Source organism: Phalacrocorax aristotelis, chromosome 5, assembly GCF_949628215.1.
Source record: "Phalacrocorax aristotelis chromosome 5, bGulAri2.1, whole genome shotgun sequence".
In the NCBI taxonomy this organism is placed as follows: domain Eukaryota; kingdom Metazoa; phylum Chordata; class Aves; order Suliformes; family Phalacrocoracidae; genus Phalacrocorax; species Phalacrocorax aristotelis.
Genome location: NC_134280.1, coordinates 1,481,669 through 1,506,666, shown reverse-complemented (window position 1 = coordinate 1,506,666; position 24,998 = coordinate 1,481,669). Strand labels below are relative to the sequence as shown.

Here is a 24,998-nt window from a genome sequence, read left to right as displayed (position 1 = left end):
CGGAACGGCAATTTCAGCTCTTGGAGATGCTGATGTCTACAGTAGAGATACGTCACCGGAAAGTATCGGGGTTATCCGTGTCCTCTGGGGCTGCCTGCGTGTTCTCCCCTTGCGCCGGGGTGCCGGCAAGCCGGCTCCCGCTTACAGCCAGCAGAGCGGGTACATGGCGCTTTGTGCAGAGAGGAAGGGGCTCGTGCGTGCCTCAGTGCCTGGGGAATATCTTTGGCGCTTTTGTTGTATTAAAAGATGGGTGTATGCAAAGTTGTACTTGGGCTGGTAAAACCTGCGGCGTTAATAGCAGCGGTGGGGCGACGCATCGCAGCACTGCGGTTTGCAGGGCGCCCGGGGCGCTTGCTCCGTCTGCAACAACCGAGGGTCCAGGGTCCGAGTACCAGAGAGAGCAGACTCTAGAGCCTCTCTAAATATAGCTATCATCCAAACTACCCTTCAGAGCCCTATTAATTACTCATTCTATGTTGCCTTTTTATTTTGTAGCGTGACGCTTCGCGTGCATTAGCTGCCATCGTCGGGTGGGACGCAAACCGTAGTGCTAAGCGCATTCGCGGTGTTTCACTGGAGCTCCGTTCGCCTGCCTCATTATGCTGCAGATGCTTTAAATTCACGCGGTACGCGGTAATGGGGATGAAATTTCCCACAGTGGAACATTGCTGACTTAATGTTGCATGATGAAATAGCACAGATTTGTATTTAATATTTCTTCTCAAGCAAGCGTCGCAGTGCAAGGTTTCTCTGCTTGTGGCTGTTCCTCGCAGTACTGCTCATCAGCCAGACCTGGCTGGCTTTTTAAAGCTGTGGAAAATTCATGTAGTGCTTTATACTAAGTGCCTCATACATAACAAAAAATGGATTTTTAAATTATTTTTTTTTTTTTTTACCTGGAAGAGCTTAAGAGTTTAAAACCTGTTTGACAAACATGCCTCAAGATGTTGCTTGATCTGTGATACCAGTGAAACCATCCCTTCTTTCCACCCCACGTGTATTTGTGGGTATGTAATACCCACGTGAATGTGTCACTAACAGTGGCGTTACGGTAAATTATATTCTCTGGGTGCCGTAGCTCAGGGGACCTCTCTCCGAGGGGAGGGGAAGCTCCTGCAGAAGGCTGAGCTCACATTGTAATTAATTCATCAGCAAAACCCGCTGGAATTAGAGCTCTGTTCTGAGAGGCGCTTCTAATTGAGAGTAAATGGCTCATTAACGTTGAACAGATCAACCTGAGAACATCAGTAAACACAAACACAATAATTAATGACTTTCAGGTAGTGTAATACGCGATTGCAGCTCCCAGGATTGCTCCTCGTGAACCTGGGGGTGGGACTGGCCCAGGCGCGGTTTGCAGCGGGCAGATTTCGGGGACTCCGGGCGTGCCGCTATAAAGATCGCTTCCCTGGGGTTTGTGGAAGGCGCTGAGGCGATGTGCGGCCGGCGCCGCGCCGCCGGGGTGGGGTGCCCATCGCCTCCTGCCTGGGTGCCCGCACGGACAGCTTCGGGGGGGGGGGAATGTATAAAATGAGCAGCAGTGGCTGCTGTCCAGAAAGTTACAAAAAAATATAAACGTGAGGTAGTTTGCTGAAGGAAGGGGTGGGGGACCGAGGTGGTGAACCCAGCACAGTGGGATGAAGCGGACCTTTGGGCGTTTCCAGTGCCATGAGGGATGATGCTCGCGCCTGTGTTTAGGGCTGTAAGCTGTCCATGACTTGCTCGTAAACATCATGTTTTATATGGTGCTGCAACATATATGTTTTATATATGCTGCAACAGAAAAGCAGCAGCAGATCCCTATTTGGGCTCAGGAGCATTGCATCTTTTGGAGAGAGAAGGATAATAGCTTGAAAATGCACCAAATGGTTTTTCATACCTCAGTGCACAGAGAAGCGAGTAACGGGCAAAAAAAAAAAAAGGAGGAAAAAGGACTATTAATTTTTTTTTGTAAAAGAAAAGAAGAAATACGCTCTGGAGAGTGTCTGCCCATGTCAGCGCGCAGCTCCTGCCAGAAGCCAGGATTTTAGAGGTGTAACTGGACTTGTTTTAGCAAGTGATTAAGTTAACAACTTAACTTTGCATTTGTGCCAATTTAACTGGATTTTTTTTTTTTAAACATACGTAGAAAGCCTGACATTGCAGATGAAATTCCTTCAGGGGGAGAGAAAGAAAAAGCTGCAGATCCTAGCAACGGGCAGCCGGGAAAGGGCATGCTTGAATCCCGTCCAAGAGGAGGAGTCACCTTTGCCAACTTTGAGTGGAAAAAGGAAGGATTTTTTTCCCCAGGGGCTGCCCTGACCCCCCCCAAGCCTGCTGCCCTGCTGCAGCGGCCCCGCGCCCTGCCCGCCGCGGTGCGGGTCCCTGCTTCAGCAGAAAGCACTCAGCCCTGGGGAGTGCTGACAGCCACGGTCTAGCAGCAGCCGCTAAGCCTTTGCTCCAGCTTTTCCGCTAGACCAGCCTGCAGTTTGGGCTCGGTTCTCTATTTTCTGTACCTTTGCACTCGCAGAACAGGGTTTTCCCTCTGCAGCTGCGGACAGGAGCTGTGTCGGCAGTGCTTGTGCCCACCGCCCGTCGTGGCACCGCCTGGCTTTCGGGCCATGAGTTGGCCTGGCTTTTATCGTTATTTTTGCTTTGCAAGTAACCAAATCGCGAGCAGCCAAGAGTAACGTTACACTTAACATGCTACTTAAAACTTTGAACAATGGCATTTTTTACTGAGTACTTTTATTAAGAAGCTGGGATGTGGAGTTCGGGGAGAAAAACTGTAAGTGACCATGCCTTTACAACAAAATGTGTGCAAGGCTGTGCATACAGGACCTTGTCAACTCTTTTATTTTTCCTCCATGCAATGTGTTTCCCACCAAATGAAGTTGCGACTTCTCTACGCTCGCTGCCGGCGCCGGTGGGCTGGGGCGGAGGATGCTCGGAGGCAGCAGGCTCTTCGGGTCCTGACAAAATGCTTTTAGATTTGATTTTTTTTTAATTTTTTTTTACAGTGCATTTGCAAGGAAAACCTGTGGTGGAGTATGTCAGTTGTTAAGAGTCAGGATCTGCAGGGGAAAGATGCTACCCAATGCCAAACAATTAATCTGGGCCAAATTCGCGGCTGCTGGAGAGGTTTTGGGTCTGGAGGGGGGATTTGGCCGCGCGCCCCTTTCCCGTGGCAATTTACCAGTGCACGTGTCAGTCTGTGTGTTTATCCTTGGAACTAATACACTTCTTTTTTTCTTCTATTGGCTATAATCTGTGTTTCAAAAGTGGCTGTACGTAGCTCTTTTAATACTGGAAAAAACAGTAGGGAAGAAGTAGTGGTGGAAAACAGGAAGAGGACCTGCAAATACCACTTGCTTCATTATCTCTCAGGACACTGATTATTCATTAAAACGTATATTTTGTATTAAACCTGGGAAGTTATGTTTTCCTAGCAATAAACATAACTGAAAATTGGACTTTAAATGAGTTCGCTGATCTGCTAATGGCTGTACCTCAGCCGCTACAGCAGTCCACCTGCGTGGCAATGAATTGCTTGTCTTTGGAGGGGTGGGGGGAGAATTGTGTCACGGGCACAATTATTTGCGGTGTTTATTTACAGAGCTAAGTTTTCTCCACTTCAGCCTCTGCCGAGCATAAACCTTAAAATGTAGGTAAATACAGATCTATCTTTTCCTGAAGTGAAATCTTGGTTAGCCCTCAGAGCGCGGTCCCAGGCTGGAAGCAGCTGGCCTTGGGGACGTGTGTGCGTCGTGCTCTTCCTGCCCTCCACCCATCGCCTTTTGAGCTAAGGATATCCCTAGAAAAAGGTTCTTACTGTAAGTCAGCCTGGGATTATAAAATCAGCTTTTCTAGTCGGAGGTTAATGCCGTGTTTCCTCGCTGTGGCATTTAACCAAAAGGGCACGATGCCAAAGTGGCAACCTTTTTCTTGGTTCACTTAACTTTCAGTTACTCTCATAAGTGGTGTGTTTATTGCGTCGCCTTATTAATTTCTTCCTGGTCTTGCTTTTTACAAGAATCACCAGATTTTGCCATAGGAGTGCCAAGTCCTTTTCCTTGCTAAGAAAAGGAGATAAGCGCCGACCCCCTCTGCCCTGCCCCTGTGCAAGCAGGGGCACAGGCGCTGCCCGTCGGGCTGCTGAGAGGGATGCACCGTGAAGGTCTTAGCAGCAGGTCCCCAACCTTCAAAAACGAAGTGAGGTGCCCATCCTCACTGGCTCCAGCACGTGGCAGTTAAAGCAGAAGAGAGGCTTCGGTTTTGTTGTAACTCACCCTTTTTTCCCCCCTAGGAATTCAAAACATTTGCATCGTCCTTCGCTGTAACGTCTCTATTTGAAATCTTAATTTCAGCGTGGCATTTCTGCTGCTGCATTGACAAGCGATGCCTGGGGGGGAGCGAATCAATGCCCCGCCAAGCTGCCCGTATCAAACGGGCTCTGGTGAAAGATCGCAGCAGCTAGAAATACTCAACAGTGCTGTGGAAAGGGGAGAAAGACCAGATGCCACGGTGCTGGCACGAGGGTGTGGGGCCCGGCTCGGGCATGGAAGTAGCGTGTTCATGATTTGGCACTGTATTTCTCAAAAGAGAAATCTGCAACACCTTTAAATGACTTTTCCATAGGAAAGCATGATAATTCACCCAGTCCTGGCAGCGCTTGTGCCTGCTGTGTTGAATTTCTGAATACAACGGTGCCACAAAGAGAGAAATTGGGGTGGGGGGGCGAAGGAGAGGTGTTCTTCCATTGAGTGCTTCATGGTGGTGTTTTTTCAGAGTACTTATGGGCGAAATGAGTACTTTCTGGCAGCCTTTTCTCCTCCATCTCTCTTGCCCATCCACCTCCATCTCTCGCCCTCCCCTTCCGTCTCTCCACCTCGCCCTTCCCCGCGCAGGTCTCTCCGGCAGCCGTGGGCAAAGCCAATGCGCCGGCTTCCCTTGGCCTCATGGCTGGTCCTTGACCTCCCTCGGTCAAACCCTCGTGGTGCCCAGCCCCAGGGGTTTCACCAGTTCCACCAGCATGTTTTGGGAAGTAATTAGCAAATCTTTGGGAAAACTGTTTAGCTCTGAAATGCTTGCTAGATTTTTTGTGTGTTCATCAAAGGCTTTCTCAATACTTTCTTGGGTTTTTATTTTTCACGTTTAACTTAAAACTGAACAAGCGATGGAGACTGACGAACGCTGCTCTTGAATTTGAACAGGCCTTTTGTGGTGGTCTAACCATCTCAGAACTCATGTTCACTCCTTCTGCCTCATCCCGTAGGAAGGTACGGGGGCACCCCTGCAGCCCAACAGGTCTTTTCCCAGAACAAAAGCAGTACTCCGACATTTAGGGTTGGAAGTGAAAAAGGACACCGTAAAAAATTCACAAGGAAATGTCAAAAATAACAAGTTGCTTTTGAATTTTTCAGAAAGAAAAAGCACAATTTTCCCCAAAACGTCAAAAAGGGCCCAGACTTACAGGATTTTAAACTAGCCCGGTGAGAGTTAGCATCAATGCAATTCGAATGTAAGGAGGAGGGTTTGTATATAAAATTAGAAACTCCTCGTAGGCATATGGTTATTTGTACAGTACAGCTTCGCGTTGTGGCTTATTTATTCTCCTGGGGCGCACATGGAAATAACAAGTACGCTGCATGACATCACACTGCAATATATATAGTTACTAATTAACCTTCGCTGACTGCCGTAATAGTCTCACCCCTGTGCACGCCACAGGAAATTATTTTCTGCTATATTATCTTCTTGATGCTTTGTATATAAATGTAATGGAAGATGGGGCCATATGAAGAAAACAGCATTCAATAACTCTGAGCCTTATCTGCCTTTCCTGCCTTTGCATCAGGAAATGCTGGTCCTGTTTTATTTTGGGATTTTTATTTTTTATTTTGAGACAGGAGAGGTTTGGTGATGCTGCAGATGAAGGAATGGCTCTGGAGTGTTGTGGACCTGGTGGTACGAATGCGCCTGTATAATCTGTAGAGATCAGCCAAATATATTACCAAGGGAGGAAAAAACCGTGCATGAAGATGTTTTGTTCGAAGTTTGTCAGGAGGGGAGCCTAAATTCAGCAGAGTAAGAGGTTGGGGAGTCAATGGGAAGATGCTCTGCTCACCACGTAGGAAGGGGAGACCTTAGATTTGTGCAGACTGATTTTCACCTCTCAAATTTGTGGAAACACCCAGTGTTTATTGGTTACAAGTGGTAAGGCTTCTTTACATCTTTACATGTGCCATTGAGATGTTGACCCAGCACATTAATTCAAAGAGAAGGAAGCAGCTGCCAGTATCTCTTCAGGTCCTGCACCCCAACTTCCACCGCGGCTCCTCCGGGAGGATGGGGAGGTTGACAGCTCTCTGCCAAGCGAAGACTCCCCTTTCCAGAGGGTGGCACAAGGCCTGCACATCCCCACGGTCCCACGAGAAGAGCTCATGGGTGGGTCCTCCAGGGACGTCCACGCAGAGGGTGGGATGGTTGGTACAGGAGGGGATGGAGAAGGACAGACCAGAGCACCTTTGGGTGCCCTTTTCCTTTCTTTTTTGTCTTAAAAGCTGCTCGTGTCTCAAGAGCGCCAAACCACATGGATAAAACACCTCAAACAAGAAATAACGCTCACCCTCTAGGACCGGTGGCACATGGCAACGGGATGCCCTTCACTGGCTCCTGCAGGGACGCGGGCCAGGACCATACCCTGCGGTGGCCTCCTGCTCGCTCGTTGGGTTAACGCCCCCAGCGCTGCGTCCTTAGGTCGGAGGGGGTAGCGGCATCCCTTGTTTGTAAGCAGAGCCCCTCGGCATGGGTGAAGGGCGAATGGGGATGCCGCTCACCATCTGGAGGGCTCAGCCCACCGGTGCCCGCCCAAGCTCTTCTCCCGGGCTTTCATAAAGCTGCGCCACAGGCGTCGGAGACAAGGGAGGGTGAATCTTCCTGTGCTTAGTCTAACATTGGTTCTGTTATTAAGAAAGCGTGTGGCACGGCTTCACGTAGCCAAGCGTCTATGTGATAGTAGCTACAGAGCCCTGCACGCTTTCTTCTGAGGAGTCAGGGGAAGTGAACTCGTCCCGTGGTTTTTCCAGGAGAAGCATCTTGTCTTTCATCTTCTCTGCCTTAAAAGATAATCAGTCATCAGGCAGGCCTTAGACACTGTCCTTGGGCAGGGACCAGCGTGGTGGTGTACTGCTGAGCGAGCCCTGTCGTCAAAGGCTGAAAACCCAAGGTAAAGGGCAACTTATTTCACTGCTCTTTGTGGCCAGGGACCGCTCAGATGGGAAGAACAAAACCCAGTTATGTCCCACCGGGTGCCTGGGGCTCAGTTGTGGCTCTTAGGAAAATTAAAGCAATTGCATTCCTGTTAATTCATGCTTAAAAACATCCTTTAAAAAGCACCGCCATTTCAACTTTATATTTTAGCAGCATTCCCAGCTGGCCAGGCTGAGCAGAGTCTGCCCAGCTGATAGCAAAGGCAAGCAGTGGTGTGCACTGGTATTTGGGGCTCACGCCTAGGAAGAGGTATTTGCACTGGAAGTACGAGCGAGAACATGGTTTTGCCTCCTCGCTAACGGCTGAGGGATGTAACGTCTGACTTAAACCAAATGCAAAATGTCCTGATCAAAGGGAGCACAGCAGGTTTGTCTGAGCTTGTACCGAGCCTGCAGTGAAGCGTGTACAACATGCCAGGGAGGGAGAGAAACCGCGAATGAATGTTCGTTGCCTTCCGAAATGTAAATAGATGCTGGGTTAGGTGGAGACGCTCATACGTATTCCAGGAACTACCTGCAGCACCATCAACAAATTACTGCATAGAGGTGGGAAATCCCTGGTTCTTAAGGTGTTCTTTTTAAAGTTCGTGATTATTTTGAAAGCTTGGAAGCCTTTCTGGCCTTCTATAGATATATAGTTGTCAAGAAAACCTGAAATTGCTGCCAGGAAATGAAGCCTAATGAAGAACTGTGTATTTGCAAGGATATACTGCCTGGTTTTCCACTCGTCTTCATGCAGCTGTGTTTATTTTCTGAGGGAGCTGCTGGGACTAAGAGCACTATTTAAAACTGCATATTTTGGGTGGGCACCTGGCTGGGCGTTGGCTTCTCCCGGCGAAGCATCCTGTTTCTCCCAGCCTTTGCGCGGATGCTCCTCACAGATCGCTTCTGAAAAGCTGTACGAATACTATTGCTCCCATGGCTTTGCTGTAATCCTTGACGTTACAGAACAGTATGGATAATTGATGCTGGTGCTTGGGTCCCTGTAGCAACCTGTGAGGCCATTCTCCTGCCGAGGGGCGGCCAGCACTACGCTGAAGAGCATAACTTGTTTTCTAAATATATATATGGTGTGTATGTATATGGTGCAGCATGGTGTGCCGGGTTTCCCAGAGAGGCTTTTACAGCCCAAAGTCCAGCCTGACAGTCATTTCCCCCAGCACTGACAAAACCGATGCATCTCTTCCCTTAGGAAATTCTGTGTGCCTGACGTGTTTGCAAGAAATGTTTGTCAGCTAAAACTGAAGCCTGTGCGGCAAGTGCTATGTTTAGTTCAAGGGATCTTGCGTTAAGCATCGTGCGTTAATTTTAAATACGTGACAGAAGCTGTACCAGGCCGGGAGGTGCTGGTGACGGAGCTGGGACCTGCGAGCGTCTCAAGCGCGTGACAGGTGCTCTTGCAGGGGGTAGACGCGGGTGAAGGAGCTGGAGCTAGAAAAGCTGGTTTAAACACAATGTCCAAAGCTGTCTGTGTAGCAGAAAGGAACAGAATATTCCCTCAGAACAGAAGGTGGTGGTTTAGGGTTGTTAGGGTTGCCAGCGTTAGGCGTGCCCCTTCTCCAGCTGTTTGCTGTGGCTTTGCCCTACGCAGCCCCTTCCCCAAAGCAGGAGGGCATTTGTCCCCCATCTCCCCCCGGTCTGGGGGCCGTCCCCTGGTTTCCAGCAGCCAAGTACCTCCGTCACCCCTGATCTAGCCCTGAGAGGAGTTGTCACACCGGTGCAGGAGCAGGTTTGAAGCCATGCAGGGGATGAATTGATTGCCTCAAAATGTTTAATGTTGCAATGATATTCAACAAATTAATCCATACGTTAGACCAACAACACTAAGTAAGGAAAGTTTATTTCCAAACACAGCTCCGTGTTGTATTTCATCCTTCTATTGATACAGTTCATACCAAATGGCACATTATTTTCAGCTTACAAATTGGCTGCCGGGTTTATGGTATGAAACAAGCCTCCCAGCCATCCCCTGAGAGCCTTTTCCCGTACCAGGATGCAGGGAGGGATGCTGGGGAGGAGGAACCGGTGCGGCAGCAGGTCGCTCTCCGCCGCCTCTCCCCGCAGGCAGCAGTCAGGAGACGCTCGTGTAACCTGGAGCGCGAAAACGCACCAGCTGCGTGGCTGTATTGTGTAGCACCAGCAAATGGTGCTTCTCAATAGGAAGAAAAATAGTTTTCCATCTCAGGAAGGCAGTCTCTAACGTGAAATATTTCTTCAGTGGTTTTTTTTTTAGGCCTGCCAAAGCCCTGAAGATTAAAGCGCTCTATTTTGGTGCTCAGCGGCATATGGCTGGGTGGGTGTTTGGAGAAGCGTAGGGCTGCTGAAGAAATCGTGTATTCAGAGGGAAGCGTTGGGGTTTGGGTTTGTGTTTCTTGCCTCATAATTAAAATGTTCTCATTCGAAGAGGGTAATTTATTTTAAATGTCTTTCCCCCCCCTTTTCTGACTGCCTGATTGGCAGACTTCTCTCATGTTTCACTCTAGCCGTATGTTCCATCCTCTGACCCCAAACAATTTTCTTCTGATTTAACAAAACAATCCTTTCTTCCCGTGTCTCTTCCCCAACATCCCCAATGGACAGTTACATTGTGCTACAAATAAAAACACTGCATTTTTTACTGCATTCTGGAGCTGAAACTCCTTTAATTGCAGAACCCAGCTTTTTAGTGCTTACTGAAGAACTGTAGTTGCAATTTGAAGGGGAATCCAGCACAGAGACAGCTACCCCGGGGCTTTTCTTTAAGCAGTCAAGGGAGGAGGTGGTTCAGGCAGCTCGGAGGCAGATCACTTCTGATACTAAACAAGGGAAGAAACGTATTCTGATGTTAATTAAGGATAACTGAGAACTTCTTGCTTTTGAAATCAAGTCCTGCTATTGATGGAGCAGGCATGAAATAGTAAATAGTAAAAGAGCAGTGATTTCCTCCCTGCCCTGTGGTGTGGCCGTGGCCGCAGCAGCCGGTGCTTGCCACGAGGCTTCTCCATTCGCCGCTCGGGTGGTGGATCTCGACGCACGTGCGAGGAGCAGGTCGTGGTTTCACAGCCATCGCCTCTGCAGCAGACCCCGTTTAGTTACGCCCTGCGCAGGCTGGTGCTGCAGCACCCGCGGCAGGTCGGCCCCGAGCCCGGTGACAACGGGACTTTGCCACGTGGGACCCGGCACAGTGCTGCATTATGTTGAAATGTGCGTTTTTTGGTAAGTGTTCGTTTTTATTTTTAGAAGTTATTTCTCCTTTGGTAGAAGCTATTCACAGACTAACGTTAAACGAAACACTTTAACTTTGCAATAATTTGGGGAGCCCAGAGCTGGAAAGAGTTACCGGGTTATGGAAGATGCCCCCTTGCCCGTTGCAACGTGTCCTCGGCCACGCAGAATTTCAGTTGTTGTCGCAGCGTGCGGTGCCCGGGCTGGGGCTGGGGAGGTGGGCGAGGGCACCCCGAACTTCCCCGGCACCGCTGCCGGCCGCTCGGCTCCCCAGAGCAGGAGGGCTCTGGCGCACTTTGCCGCCGGTGGTGAACCTTCTCCGTCTGCTCCAAGGTTTTGAAGATATTGTGAACTATTAGCATGGGGAAAGTTACTGTAGGACTGTGTTATCAGTGAAAATTATGGAATACTTGAGGCTGGAGGGGAGCTCTGGAGAGCATCCACTGCACTTTGTCCGGGCATGGACAGGCATCTCTGTCTTATGTCAGGGACCACTTGTATCGCCAGCTCTGTCTATGAGCATCCTGCAGATATCCCCATCCAGTGCAAACGGGTGTGCTGCCTCTCCCCGTTACCGTCCCCCTTTCCTCCCTCTATCCCTTTCCTCCTGCCTCTTCCTCCTCCCGCGCCCGGCGCCAGCAGCGCTCGCGATGCGTCCTAGCAGAGAGCTGCATGGAGCAGGGAATTAAACACTGCCATTTTGGTGCTGCTGCTGCTTCTTCAATAACATCCCGGTAGGAGGGAAATGATGCAAAAACGGGAATGTGGCAGATGGCTCTGCAAAAAAAAAAAAGATCTGCTCAAAGAAAGGAGCTGAAGGGGCTGAAATCAGCCCTGACGCACTCCTGCACGTAGGTAGGAGGGAACGGATCAGAGTCTCTCAGAATAATGTGGGGGTTTTGGTTAAAGAAAAAAGAGATAATAAAAATACCAGGCCAGATTCTCAGATGGTGTAGATTTCTGTCACTGCATTAAATGAGCGTTGGACAGATTTGTTCAGATAACTGTACTTCTGGCTCTGTCTTTTCAAAAGCATGGGAAATAGTGCTGCAGACGTCTGCGGGCTGAGCACAGAAGGGCAGCGCTGAAGGCTGCCCTGCTTTCATTTTTTTCCCCCCCTTTTTTTTTTGTAGGTGGCTAATACAAAAGAGGGAGGGTTAACTCGCCTGCAGCCGCCTGTTGCATTCCTATATGCGGGAGAAGTATTAATATGTGCAGTGGTGCCTTGCTTTTATGCGCTGGCTTTATGGCATTTTCTGAAGCCTGCTGTAATTTGTGCTAATGATGGGTAGCTGTGGTCCTGGTAAGCATCGAGATGAGCTGTCTGCAAGATGTCAGAAAACTATGTGTCTATGAGTGATTAAAAATTGCCCTGAGAAGAGGACAGGCTGATAAGAAAAATACCTTGGCTGTCACCGCTATTTTTTAAGTGTCAAGATAGCTCCTGGGAGAACAGCACAGTCTGAATAAACCAGGAGGTATTTATAGTGCCGGAGCATAAACAACGTGTCTAAATTGAGTAGCAGAGCAGAAGCCTGGGTTTGGTATTCAGTGTGATGAGAAATTAAGATGTTTAGCATAAGACTGATGTCTGACTCTTGCATCAACGCGTGCGTTGCCTTCCTTAGTTGGCTCTGCTCCCTTTGTTCCCTTTTGCATACGTGCTTAATTTGTTTAATCTCTGACCTCCTTTTGTGGGGGCAATTTCTAGATCTTGGTAATAAATGGTGATTAAGCATTAAGTGTTCTAGAAGGGCCTGCTGCAGATCGAAATTTCGAGAGAAATGATGCTCTCACTTGAGTTGGCCACTTTACCCTGCCCCGTCGCCTGTCCAGCACCCGGAGTTACCCCTCACTCACGGTCTTGTCCCAGCTGCATGTGTATCGAGGGGGTGCTCTGGGACACCTCCGCTCCGGTGTCTCCGCCACTGGTACCCCAAGATCTCCACGGTTTTTCCCACTTTTTCATTCTGCTATGAAAGAGGGAGGCGGCTCCTGTGGAGCTGGTCCACTGCTTTGCTTTGTATCTCATCCCAGGACCTATTTGTGTCACGGTCTAAGAAACCAGAGGTAAGTTTAAAGAACAAAATAGGCAGTTCACTCATTACAGAAACAAAGACCTCGGATTATTTGCAATTAACCAAAATCTGAACTATTTTCGCCGCCTCCTCCCCTCTCGCCCCGTGGCACACCCGCGCTGGCTCCGGAGAGGGCTGTGGCGGTGGCGGCCGATGTCCCTGCCGGGGCAGGGTGGGCAGGTTGTGTTGCACGCCCTTCCCGAACCCCGCGCGTCTGCTGAGCCGCTGCTCGGTCACTGCCTGCCTCCGCCGCCTGAAACACCCCCGCGGCCTCAGGCAGGGCTTGGAATTCACATCCTTCTGTTTTCATGAATTCATAGAGCGCCTGTTTGCAGCTGTTGCCCTTAAGAGTCTTTGTGTCTCTTGCGTTTCGGGAGATGCCGTATCTTTTTTCTTTTTAACAAAAGGCTTTTTTTTTTTTTAATTGAAACATGACTCTAAAGGTAACCAGAGGCAATAAATGGCAAGTTGGCTGCCCATCTCCCTTCTACTGAAGAAAATCAGGCTGCAAAAGCGCCGGTGCATTAAAGCAGACATTGAGAGCAGACAGTGGCAGAGGCTGGCGGCCGCGCGTTGACAGAAAGTTTCATTTGCTCTTTATTGCATGTCAAACTATCATCGCGTTAATTAAAAAAAAAATCCCCTGAAATTATGACGACGCTTAAAATAGCTCTTCTTTCCAAATAGATGGGAAGTGCTAGAGTTTAGACGCTGTCTGCTTAGGAGCCCTCCGTCAGGCTGTACATTTCTCAGCTGTGCATAGCACAGCGTGTCATTTTAACTTACATTAAAAAATAATGTGGCAACGGACATTGAGAGGAAAAGCTTGAGAGCATCCTTCGCTCCGAGCTTTGCTTCTGACCTGCCATTTCAGGCTCCCGTTTTCTGGCTTATCGCACAGCTCAGGCATCTATTGGCGTTTCAGATACAGGGTGGTGCAGGGGCCAGATGTTAACATCTGGGTGTCACACCGTTACCGAGCGAGATGTGATAAAACCACCTTCTCCTCCCGTGTTTTCTCTGCAGTCCTGGAAGAGGAGAGATTGCTGTGGAAATGACGCAGCTCCTTTTTTTCTGCGGCGGTAAATCTTCCCTTGGTCCTGCAAGAGTGCAGGATGAGCGTGGCGTATTTTCATATCGAGTCTCCCACCAAGTTTGACTCGTGCCTTCGTGGGCCTTAGGTCGCAGCTGTAAATTAGCTTAGTTCTTAGTAACTGATTTAACATTGCTGGGTGATTGATTTGTAACACGTTTTTCAGGCTTTATAGATAAACTGCAGGTTTAAGGGAGGAAACACCCCCCCCAAAAAAAAATGCAAAGTAAAGCATGTGAAAGGAAGAGCGGCCTGGCTGGCCAGGCAGCCTTTTGGAGCTGGCTTAGGTCCAGGCATTTTAACATGCAAGGCTCTAGCTCTTAATTAAAAAAAAAAAAAGAAGAAAAAAAATATGACAAAATATTAGCATACACTTCTTTTTTTTGTGCGTTTTGTGCGTTTTTGCTGGAGGGTCTCTCTTTGCTCCCGCCCTGGCGGGTGGGATGCCAAGATGCCCCTTCTTGGTGCCGTTGGGGCGATGCGCTGTTGAGCCATTGTAATGCCGAAATAATTCTCTCTTTCCCCTTAAATTTTCCATGTTTCCGTGTTAAGAAGGGCCCCTCCTGGTGTCCCTGTGCCCAGCCCTTGGCCAGCAAGTTGCAGCCCAGAAACACAAAAAGATTTAAGGTGAAATTTCTTTCTTTACCTTGGAGGGAGAAAAGAGCCATATAACCTTTGTAGGCCTAAATTGCTTCTGAAGACTTTCACGGGGGGGCTGTAAGAGCTTTTTAGTGTTCTATGATTTGTCAACTATCAGCCAACTTCATAAAATGTGAGAGGGCCGTATAAATAACAGCACGCCTGTGATTTTTTTTTCAAGGCAGTATATTACGAGTTCTAGAAATTGCCTGAATACAGCCAGCTCCATCTGGGTACTTTAGAAATTTAGAAATAATTTGAGGGTTATTATAGGATAGAATTAGTCAAAGCGTTTATTTACAGATATTTTTGTCCTCCATCTGCGCCCCCCCTTGCTAATTTGGGGAGGCAGCTCTCAGCTGAGCTGGCAGCAGGTCACAGGCGGTAGGACTCTTTGCTTTTTCGCCGTTCTCTGGTTGCTTCGGAAGGACCGTGTACCTGGGCACTTTAGGACATGTCTAATCTGTCTAAAGCCAGTGCTAACCACAGTCATGACTGTAATTGAGCTCAGGCTTACCAAGCCAGCGTGGGGTCCGAAGGCAAGCGTGCTCGTGACAAAGGAAGGGTTGTCCATGTCCAACTGTGTCAGGTACCTGCAGCAACGGGGACGTCACGGCCAACATAGATGGGACGGGACTTCGGGCGATGCAAGACGAGGCTGCCCAGAGAGGTGGGGGAGTCGCCGTCCCTGGGGGGGTTCAAACACCGTGCAGACGTGGCACCTGGGGACATGGTTTAGGAGGCCTGGGGGTGTTGGGTTGGGGGTTGGGCGTGATGATCCCAGAGGTCTTTCCCAACCTTAATGATTCTGTGATTCTATGCTGGAGTTTTGGTGGCTTTGCTGGCAACAGCCGTTGTCCTTTGGGATGCCTTCACCTTCCTGGGGAGCTGGCCTTATCCTGTAGCAAAGCTAGAAGCAATCAGGCTCATTAACTGAATTATTAGGATTTCAGATGCTGAGGAATTGTCACCGGCATCACCCCAACGGCACCAAACCTCTGTATTACGTGGTTACTGAGCGAGCACGCAGGGAGCTCTGGTCCCTGTCAGCTGTCTCCAGGTGTTTGCACAGCCCTGTTTCTTGCTGGTGTTTCCTGGAAGTGGAATATTCAGTCTAAACCTGCATTTAGACAGAGACAGAGAAAAATAAAAGCTTAAATAGTCTGCTGCTTGGCTGAGGGTGGGATAATTGCATCCACTTCTCCAGCTCGGCTAGGGCTCTAAAACCAAGAGTTCTACCTCATTAGAAATAACAACTTGTAATTAATAATTTATAATATGACAGATAGATGCGTTTTTCTCCAGTGATAGCACTTGCTTCAGATAGAGCGAATGCTGAAAGGAGAAGACATGATTATTAAAAAAAAAAAATAAATAAAAGGGACTTTCATATCAAATTGGGGAAAGAAATACCTCGGTTTAATCCATGCTCATCCTCCGGAGCTGCTCTGCTGTACATTATTTAAGGAAGTTAATGGAAAATTTTCCTACATATGCATGGCTGGGGCTTCCCTGCGTTACGGACCGTGGCGTTATGTGGCGGACTCTACAGAGGGATGCCGGATCGCTACGGGTGGGTGTAAGTGACTGAATTTAATCAGTAGCAGAATTTCTAGTAATGTCTGATACCGACACTGGCCCTAACAGTGCTGCAGCCTCTGCCCGTGAGGGGATGAGTCGCAAAACTTTGTCCTTCCCTTCCTTCAAGCTCTTTATTCGTAATATTTTGGAAACAAAGTCAGCTCCTGGTTTCTGGAGAAGGAATATAATTCCTGGAAACGGTGGGAGGTGATGTGGGTAGGGGTGGTCCCAGGTACACGGGAGTGAGGTTTGTGAAAGTACGGGGCATTCAGGCACAACGGCATTGCTTGCCCCCGTAGGAGCCGTGCTTCTGGGTGAAAGCCTCTCCCCTCGCACATAGCGAGCAATGACTTTGCAGCCTCTGCTTTTTAAATAATAGAGAGGGGCTGTATTGGACATTTGGCCTGGGTTTTGTGCTGGAATACACGCATAAGCGTAGCTCTTTTTCAGGTGCCCTGTTGCTGTTTGTATGCAGGCAGAGCTTTGCGAACACGCGCTGCGATCACCGGCCGTTAACAGCTCGGGAGAGCACTTCGTGATGGAAGGGTGCGTTAGGAGCGATGAACAAAATGCATCGAAACCTTTTACTTTGACAAATGGATGGCTTTTTAATTATATGCACTGCATACAGCATGTTTGCTTCCAAACAAGAGTTTTAAAATTTATACTGCAAATGAATATTAATAATGTAGGCAACTTGGTAAAATTTTAACAGGCCCATTAACACGATGAAGGCATCGAAGGATCTGCTGGCTGCTAACCCTGCTGATGAATAACTTCTTATGAACAAGAAAAAGCACAAATAAAAAAAAGAAAAGCCTTTCATACCGACAGAAGGAGAGGAAAACTTACTAGCCTGACCTGTTAGAGGCGTGAGCCCGTGCCCACGGCAGCGTGGCAGGTACCCTCCAGCAGCCCGACCCCACGCCTTGGCATGGCCCAGCGCGGCTGCCGGCCTCCTGCTGCTTTATGCGTCTTTATGCATCTTTATTTTTTAAAGGTCAGAACGAAACTACATATGCATTAAGATAAAAGGCCTATATTTATCTCAGCATAAATTAATGGAAAATAATCCCGAGGCAGTTAGCAAGAAGGGCTGTCGGTGGTGGGTTGCACCCAGGTGCTTGTTCTATAGGAAGATGTGGAAATACCCTCTGATTTTTGGTTCGGTGCTTTCCTGCCCAGGCAGCCTGTTCGCGCCGCAGCTCGTGGAGCAGGTGAGGGGAGAGCCGAGCTGTGGGCGATGTATGACCCCACCTCGCCTGCGGTGAGTCTTACCCTGGCTGTGGGAAACAGCGTTAGCGGCTTTTGGACGCCCTGAGCGAGGCGCTCCTGGTGCGGGTGTACATGCCGTTAGTGTTCTGGCTGGCAGCCCCCAGGACCGTGCCTCTCCCAGGAGCCGAAGCCAGCTTTAATTCTCCCACAGGAGCGACCACGGGCCGTGCGTTTAGGACGCGTGGGAAGAGCTGCTGCTTGTCCCGCGCGAGGACACGGGTAACGGCTCCGGTCATCAGGTGCCTTCTGCAACGCCGTTGTTTGTGCTGCAGTAACAGCAAGGAGATGGTTACAGCCGGGGCTGTTGTGAGCTGGCTCTGCTCGAAGCGTGTAACAGCAGGAAGGCATTGCAAAGCTCATAGCTGGGAGTCTGAGGCTTTGCTGAGAAACTGGGAAGGGGAGGAAGAGCCAGGAAATGCAGCGATGCTGGAGGAAAACCTGAGAATTGATTTCTTGTCCAAGGGCTTATCAGAGCGTGTTAGCAGCCCTTAGCATCGTCTGCTTAGCGTGCCAGGTATTCCCTATAATGAGGAGCGTATTAACAGCTGCTGTTCATCCTGAGAAGCTATTAAAAATAATTTGCACCCTCAGGTTTGTTAGTGAATAAGATAAATAGATTTTAAAGAAAAATTATATACCTGCAAATGTTTATCTCTCAGGTGAGCTTAAAAAGGGTTACATCAATGCCACAAAACGTGAAGCCGATCTTCCTGAGATTCAGCTGATATATTTTTTTCGATCGTAACCAGGTATAAAGTTCCTCCTTTGAAAGCCTGCTGGCAGCAGCAGGTTTGGTAGATGGCAGGGTGATAGACTGGGGGGCGGTAGAAATAGCACGGCGGCTGGCTGGAATGGGAGAGCCTGACCCACAGGCGGCAGGTCCCGCGCCCGGCATTGCCCTGGGGGTGCAGCATCGGCCGTGGGATCTCCCGCGGATGCGGGTGCAGGCGCTGGCTGGTCCCGTGTGCTGGTCCCCTTCCTCGAGCCCTGGCAGTGTTGCTGACCCACGCGCTCCCCTCACGCCCTCTGCTACATCCCCCGTGGCATTTTGATAGGACACCTTGTCAAATAAAACTTAATTCTCTTTTTTTTAGTGCTGCTGACGCAAAGAAAAAGCCGTGCAAGTCGTTTCCCCCCAGCAACCAGCTCTCTGCAGGGCAGCGTTGCAGTGGCCGGGGCAGCCGCCCCGGCAGCGTTCCCACGGGATCGTGCCCGCGGTCGGCTCCAACCCCCTCAGCAAAGCCCGTGGCACGGCGAGAGCGGCAGTTACCAACTTTTCTCTACAGAGAGATTTGCATTTTAAGCAATTTGTTATCGAAGGCGTAGGTCACCGGAGTTAACCAGCCATCTGCTTCGCAGGCACCGCAGCCCCAGTTCCAAGTGCGGCTCCTGCCATTTGCACGCGTTATTAGATGCGTTCGTTCGCTAATGAGGTCTCCCTCGGAAGTCAGGTCTGAAGAAGCAGAGGGGGAAGAGCCTGGGCTTCCGTGGCGAAGGTACGGCGAACGAGCAGCTGCAGAGTAAAGGACCCAGATGGAAGAAGTAGTCACTCTAATTACCATTTTTCTAAAAACTGCAGGTTTTTTCTAAACCCATTAGGTACGTGATTGCTTCCACTTCACTTAGTAAACAGAACAGAAACACATGGTGACCAGGTGAAAATGCATCATAAAGTATAAAATCCCGTCCCATCTGAGGCTGTGGGAGGGGGGTAGGATTGCTCGGTCTCAGGGTGGGCTCCTGCGGGTGTGTGAGCTCAGGTGGGGCGCCTTCGGGGGTGGTGGGAGCAAAAAACAAAGCCCCCTGGGGTTCGTACTTTTCTCCTAAAAGATAAAACAGAACACTGAGGTTTGTGTCTTGTGATATACTCGGACGTGTCAGCAGTAGAAATCGCTATGCAAAATTAAAACTTTGATTCCATTATCAGTAACATGAAGTGTAATAACATTTTATTTTTCTGGCTGTTGATGGTGATGATGTGCACCAGGCACATATCCATCCCCCGCCCCCCCTCACTACAGCCCCGCTGCTGTTTTTCCTTGTGCCTTCCAAAGTTTCCTTTAATTTTCCCCGGACTTAAAGGCATGTGTGCCGGCTAAGCAGAGGATGTGTTTGCAGAGGTAGATTTAGCTTCCTGAAAACCAAATGTCATATTTCCAGTTTGCTATACTAGGATAAAACGGCAGGGTAATTCTGTTTACAGATTGAGACAGGTACCTTTTAAAAAAAATAGCAAGAAGCGGCAGCAGGATTTCTTCTAGAAGCCTCTGATGATCCACGGTCATCGTTTCCCTGATTTCTGAGGTCAGATGGGTCCCTGGGCCAGGCAGGTCTGGGTGCTCGGGACGAGGACTCTTCTCCATGGGGAGAGGTGGTGGAGGAAGAGGAAGGGCAGCGTTGTGCCTCTTAGTCATATGTCTTCTTCCCCGGTAATTTTTTTGAAGCGTGGATCTCAGCCCGGCAGCGACGGGTCTATGAGCAGATTGCTGGTGAAGGCCTTAAAGGGGATTACATGTATTTCACAGGCCACACCTGCTGCTTGCTGGTGGGTTGGAACGCCCTAACTCGGGCTTGGTTTGTGCATACGGCGCATGAAGCGTTGGGTCTGGTTTTGTATACATTCGTCATAGTGATGAAAATATGAAATAGCTTAGTAATACTTGAAGATCCTGACAAGTCCAACTTTATATTCCAATTAGCAGCTCTTGCTAGTTTAAATCCGGGGTTATCAGTTAGCCCTGTATTTCCCTTCGTCAGCAGCGCCTTCGAAAGTGTCCCTAACAGTAGATGTGAATTATTCAGTTACGCTTCTTCCTCTGTTGTTGGCTCCTTTCGCCTTGAGGACGGCAATTTAATAGCTATCGCGCGTAAATGGAAGGCATGCCAATGCCTTTTCTTCTATACATTTAAAAACATAAAATATGTTTTGCTGAAATGTTCAAAAAAAAACCCCAAGATTTATGTGCATCCACAAACGTCCGTAACTGGTGAACGTTTTTCTCCCTGGGTCGTTGCAGGGATGACGTGCCAAGCCAGGACATCCTACACTGAGGACGAGGTGCTCTGGGGTCATCGGTTCTTCCCTGTTATCTCCTTGGAGGAGGGGTTCTTCAAAGTCGATTACTCGCAGTTCCACGCGACGTTTGAGGTCCCCACGCCCCCGTACAGCGTGAAGGAGCAGGAGGAGATGCTGCTCATGTCCTCTCCCTTGATAGCGCCCGCCGTGAGCAACAGCAAGGAAAGGAATAACTCAGTGGACTGCCTGGATGGTCTCGACGAAGTTGGCACAAAACTACCTTCAAAACTGCAGAAAATAACCGGGAGGGAAGACTTCCCCAAAAAACTGCTCAGGATGAGTTCCACCACCTCTGAGAAGGCCTACAGCATGGGGGATTTACCCATGAAGCTCCAGCGGATCAGCTCGGTGCCCGGGAATTCGGAGGAGAAACTGGTGTCTAAAACCACAAAGATGATGTCGGATCCCATCAGCCAGTCGGTGGCCGACCTGCCGCCCAAGCTGCAGAAGCTGTCAGGCGGCGGCAGGATGGAAGGGAACCTTCCACCCAAACTGCGAAAAATGAATTCGGATCGGTTCACATAACCCGACGGGACTTGTAGCTAGCGTTTAGAGCTTGAACTGCTACCGGCACGGGCAGCGTGGGCAGGAGAGCAGGCCCTCCACCAGCCGTATGTGTGCTAAACTCTGTGGTCCCCGGCGTGCCGGGAGGCAGGAGCATCCCCTCGGTAGCGGTGGCTGCGCTGTAAGTACGAACGACGGGACGATCGGCGAGCTGATGTTCGTTGGCATGTAGTATCACAACACGCATGCAATAATAGTGTGCAATTTTTGCATATAGTTTTATGGCATGACTCCTACTATATTTATACTGTATATTCTGAAAAAAATATGGAAAGGGGCGTTCCTTTCCCCTGTATTTCTTAAGAGTAAGTAGTAGGTAAAACATGCGAGTGGGTAACTTTCGGGGTGAGTTCTAATTTGATTTGACAATGGTTTGGTTTTTTTTTTTCTCCCCCCGGATGTCGATCGTGATGTTTTGTTCAACAAAGTAGTTATGGTGCATGTCTTTTTTCTCAAAAGAAGGTGTATTAGTTAAGTCCTAACACCAATTCTGCTAGCCTTAACTTAACTGCTGGTTTCTCTTTTGCTTTAACATTTTCTTGGGGGTTTCTCTTCCTGCATCTAGGCTACTGGAAAAAAATTAAAATGTATTTCGTAAGGCATTGTTTAGAGAAGAAAATTGTATTAATAAGCCTAGGCAAAACAATAAATAAATGAATAAAATTCACTCTTTAGATACGATCGGTAAAATTTTTTTAAAATATTCATGATTTATAATATATGTGCAAGAAAAGCATTTTAAATAAGCAGGAAGTACTTGATTTCTCATGTTGATAGAATAGCTAACCATGAAAACAGCTGAATGTCTCCGTGAAGCCAAGCAGGCATTTATTCTGGACGAACTGCACCCCAAAGGCAGACTCAGAATTCCCCCTAATTCCGCAGTGCCCAGATTTCGCTCCCCCTTGCTTCGATGGCCCAGTCGGGCCGGTAGCGATGCAGGCGGCGGTGGCGCCAGCCGCGGTCTCGCAGCCGGAGCTGTGCGGCGCCGCGGCGAGCCCCGGGCTCGGGCAGGCGCGCGGCTCCCCGGCCACGCCGCCGGTGGCGTCGCTCCTTACTGCTTTCTCTATGGTGAAAATAATGTTTAAACATGTTCTTAACTGAAGTTGACCCTGTGGGTTTCAAAATGAGTAATACTTTGTATAAATGTTCGGTTTGATATCCTTCTGTGCTTGTGTTCGGGTTGCCTTTTCCATCTTCTTTTGCTCCGGTGGGGTCGAGCCAGGAGGGCTGGGTGTTGTGCAGGTGCCCCCGTCATCATGGCTTGAGGTGCTGGAGCACCCCACACCACCCGGGACCCTCCCCAAAACGCTGGAGGTCGGCTGCTGTGGTGCCCAGGGACACCCGTGGTCTGTGTTTGGGGGCCAGGTCGCGATGGCTTCCCCGGGGCTGCTTGGAGGAAGAGGTCTGGGCGAGATGGAGCGATGGGTGGCACTGTCAGAGAGCCAGGTACGAAAGCCACCGCACGCGGCCGCTGGGAAAGGGGCTCTGCGCGACATCGTCTGTGTGTAAAAAAAAAACCCTTGAGCCCACAGCCGGGGGTCCCAGACACGGACACGCGTGGGTCAGGAGGCGCACGCGTAGCTGCGGTCATGGACGGGCGGTTCTGACTCGCGGGCTCTGGACCATCCTGCACGAATGCTGACGCTCGCTGCGTGACTGATAACAGCAGATCTGATGATCTTGGAGGAATAAAAGAATTTGGTTTTGTTACACACATTGGCACGGAGTAAGAACCCAGAAGCTCAGCCCTGCTGGAGGATTGGCTCAGAGACCGCTGTGGCTCAGTGCTTTCCCTGGAAGTTGCAGTGTACGACCTGCCAGTTGTACGCCCAAGGACTTTCTACTAACTTCCAAAGTTTCTTTCCATTGTTCATCATGGGTTTTGAGTGGCACTGCATGCTTTTTACACCTTTGGCTGTACTTCAAATCTCTGCACGTGACTGTTGAAGGGAAGGGCGTGCATCGCTCCCCGTGGGCTGATCCTGTGCTCTACACGTGCAACGAGCAGACCCCTCACGTGGCAAGGGTAAAATCTGGACTTCTTTTCCCCCCATTTGCTAACACTTCCTCAGGTTGTCTTGTAAAATACTGCTGATTTTTGTACCACATGTAACTCTTCTACCGGTCCTTGACTGACAGCAAAAATAGCCATGTACAATTGCCAGGTGTCAGCAGTAAAAAACACCACCAGCGAGCCAAGAACGTTAATCGGCACGGTAACCACCGCCGGTGGCACAGCCGAGCGATTGAGCAGATCGGTCTGGTTTTGAAAGAAGGGTCTTCGGCAGCTTGACCCCCTCCTCAAAAGCTCCTTTGGTTTAGTCAAGGTGGGTGGAGGACCACTGCCGCCTTCCCAGGATGGTGCTGGAGCGTGCCCCAGCCAACCCGCTGCCGTTCGGTGATGTTGCTGTGGTGCTGGTGCCCACAGTTTTGTGGCTCCGGTGGCGTCCCCCTCCCTGGGACATTGGGGTCCCACGGGGGGGGCGGGGCTGCCCACCTCTGCCCAGGTCTCCCACCCACCACCTGAAGCTCTCAGCTTGGGGAATGGCTCATGGTCCGGTTGGCTTTTCTTTATGGAAAAGTAAATGCGCCATGTCCCCAGACTAAGAGCAGAGGTGTTTCACCAGCCGTGCCCCGGGGCTGCCAGCATCCTCCCTCCCGAAACCGAGGGGAAGGTGCGTGGCTCCGGCTGCTCAGCGGCTGCAAAGGCCTGCCTTCGGGAGACCCAAGCGGCGTTTCTCTTTGGGAAACTTTGGGTTGATTCTGTGTGCGAGATTGATTTAAGATTGATTGCTTTAAGCGTGGGTGTGTTCTATAAGTTAAACTTAAAAGAGGTGACAGGAGAAGTGCCATAGCTGTAAAATACACTGGCCATCGGCGTGGCTGCAGCTTACTCGGTAGCCTGTATAAAAAAAAAAACCTGAAAGTATGTGAAACGCTGGGAAAGTATCCTCGCTTTTATTAAATTAACGCCATAGAAAATATTAAGTTATGATTAACTGAAAATTTTGATTTTTTTTTAAATCAAAATATGCACCTGTCCTTGCTGGATGCAAGATCTCTGGGGCTCGTAGCTTGTATTGCAACTCGTTACCTATGTTAAGGTGACAATATGTGCGTCTTTCGTTAATAAAAGTACAAACATGAACGATAACGTTCTTTAGTTATTCATTTTAGGAAGTTTTTTTTTTTCTGGTTAATACTTCATTTTTATTGGTGTGGTCGCTTGTTTTTTTTCCCTAATTAACATTTTAGCCCAGCCCTAACGCTTATGCTAAGAAAAAGTAACTGTTTGATTGCACAGCCGGTCTGTGTTCTCTACTGCTGAATTTATGCTTGAATTATATTGTAGATTGTACATATTCAGATTAGAATAAACCAAATGCATTTTCCAGCATGCAGTCTATAACTGTATAAATGTACAAGTTTATTTGAATTATACGAAACAACAAACTCTTGTATTCATTAATACTGCAAGCTCAGTTTTATCTAAAGCTATATTAAACTTTCAAAAATTGTTCGGTTTAAATGTGTTTGTCTTTTATCCAGTCCACTTTTTATTACTTTAATAAATGACTATGTATTCAAACTGTTTAAGGACTTCTGATTTCGCATTTAGTATGTGCAAAAGCCCACTCTCTCGATTGCTGTTGCTAGCAGCAAAAGTAAAACCTCAGTTTAGTTGAGCTGCACTTCCAGGGTCTTTGGAGGGGGTCTGGCTGAGCCCAGCCCACGCAACACCGCAGGCTGCTTCCCGAAGGACAGCGAAGAGCGGAGCCCAAGGTACGTGCTGAAAACCCTTGGGGGTCTATAACTCGGGCAGCCCCGATAGGCCAACGTCCTACGGAATTTTTGAACTTTACATCAATTTATGAAGTGCCGCTCCTGCGTAGCACAGGCACTGGGAGCTCGCTCTCTGCACAGAGAAGCAGGAATTTTTATCATTATCTCCCCCATCCAGCCCCAGGAATTAAAGCTCCAGAAATCAATAGAGGCTATCAGATCTCTCCCCATTAGAGCAGGCCTTCCTCTTCGGTTTGCATCTATAAATTGCCCCGTTAGTGGCTGGGTATCACCGCTCAGGGTGGGCAAAATAGGTTCTGTGCTACGAAAATAAAAGAATGACAAAAGATGTGGGATGATAGTTGGCTTTTTAACTCCTTCCCCTCAAGAGGCTGCTGGAGGAAGGTTACTAGAGCATAATCAGATTCTGGTTTTCCCAGTTAAGCACTCGC

General features: G+C 49.1%; 1 protein-coding gene across 1 annotated transcript in view; it reads left to right on the top strand.

Moving 5' to 3' along the window:
• KCNJ3 (potassium inwardly rectifying channel subfamily J member 3) overlaps positions 1-24,355 on the top strand; it is a 59,442-nt gene extending 35,087 nt beyond the window's left edge. The window contains exon 3 of the mRNA XM_075092712.1: positions 20,138-24,355. Within this exon, the coding sequence (XP_074948813.1) occupies positions 20,138-20,721 (584 nt within the window). The 3' untranslated portion in view covers positions 20,722-24,355. The remainder of the gene's footprint in view (positions 1-20,137) is intronic.
• The last annotated feature ends 643 nt before the right edge of the window (positions 24,356-24,998 follow it).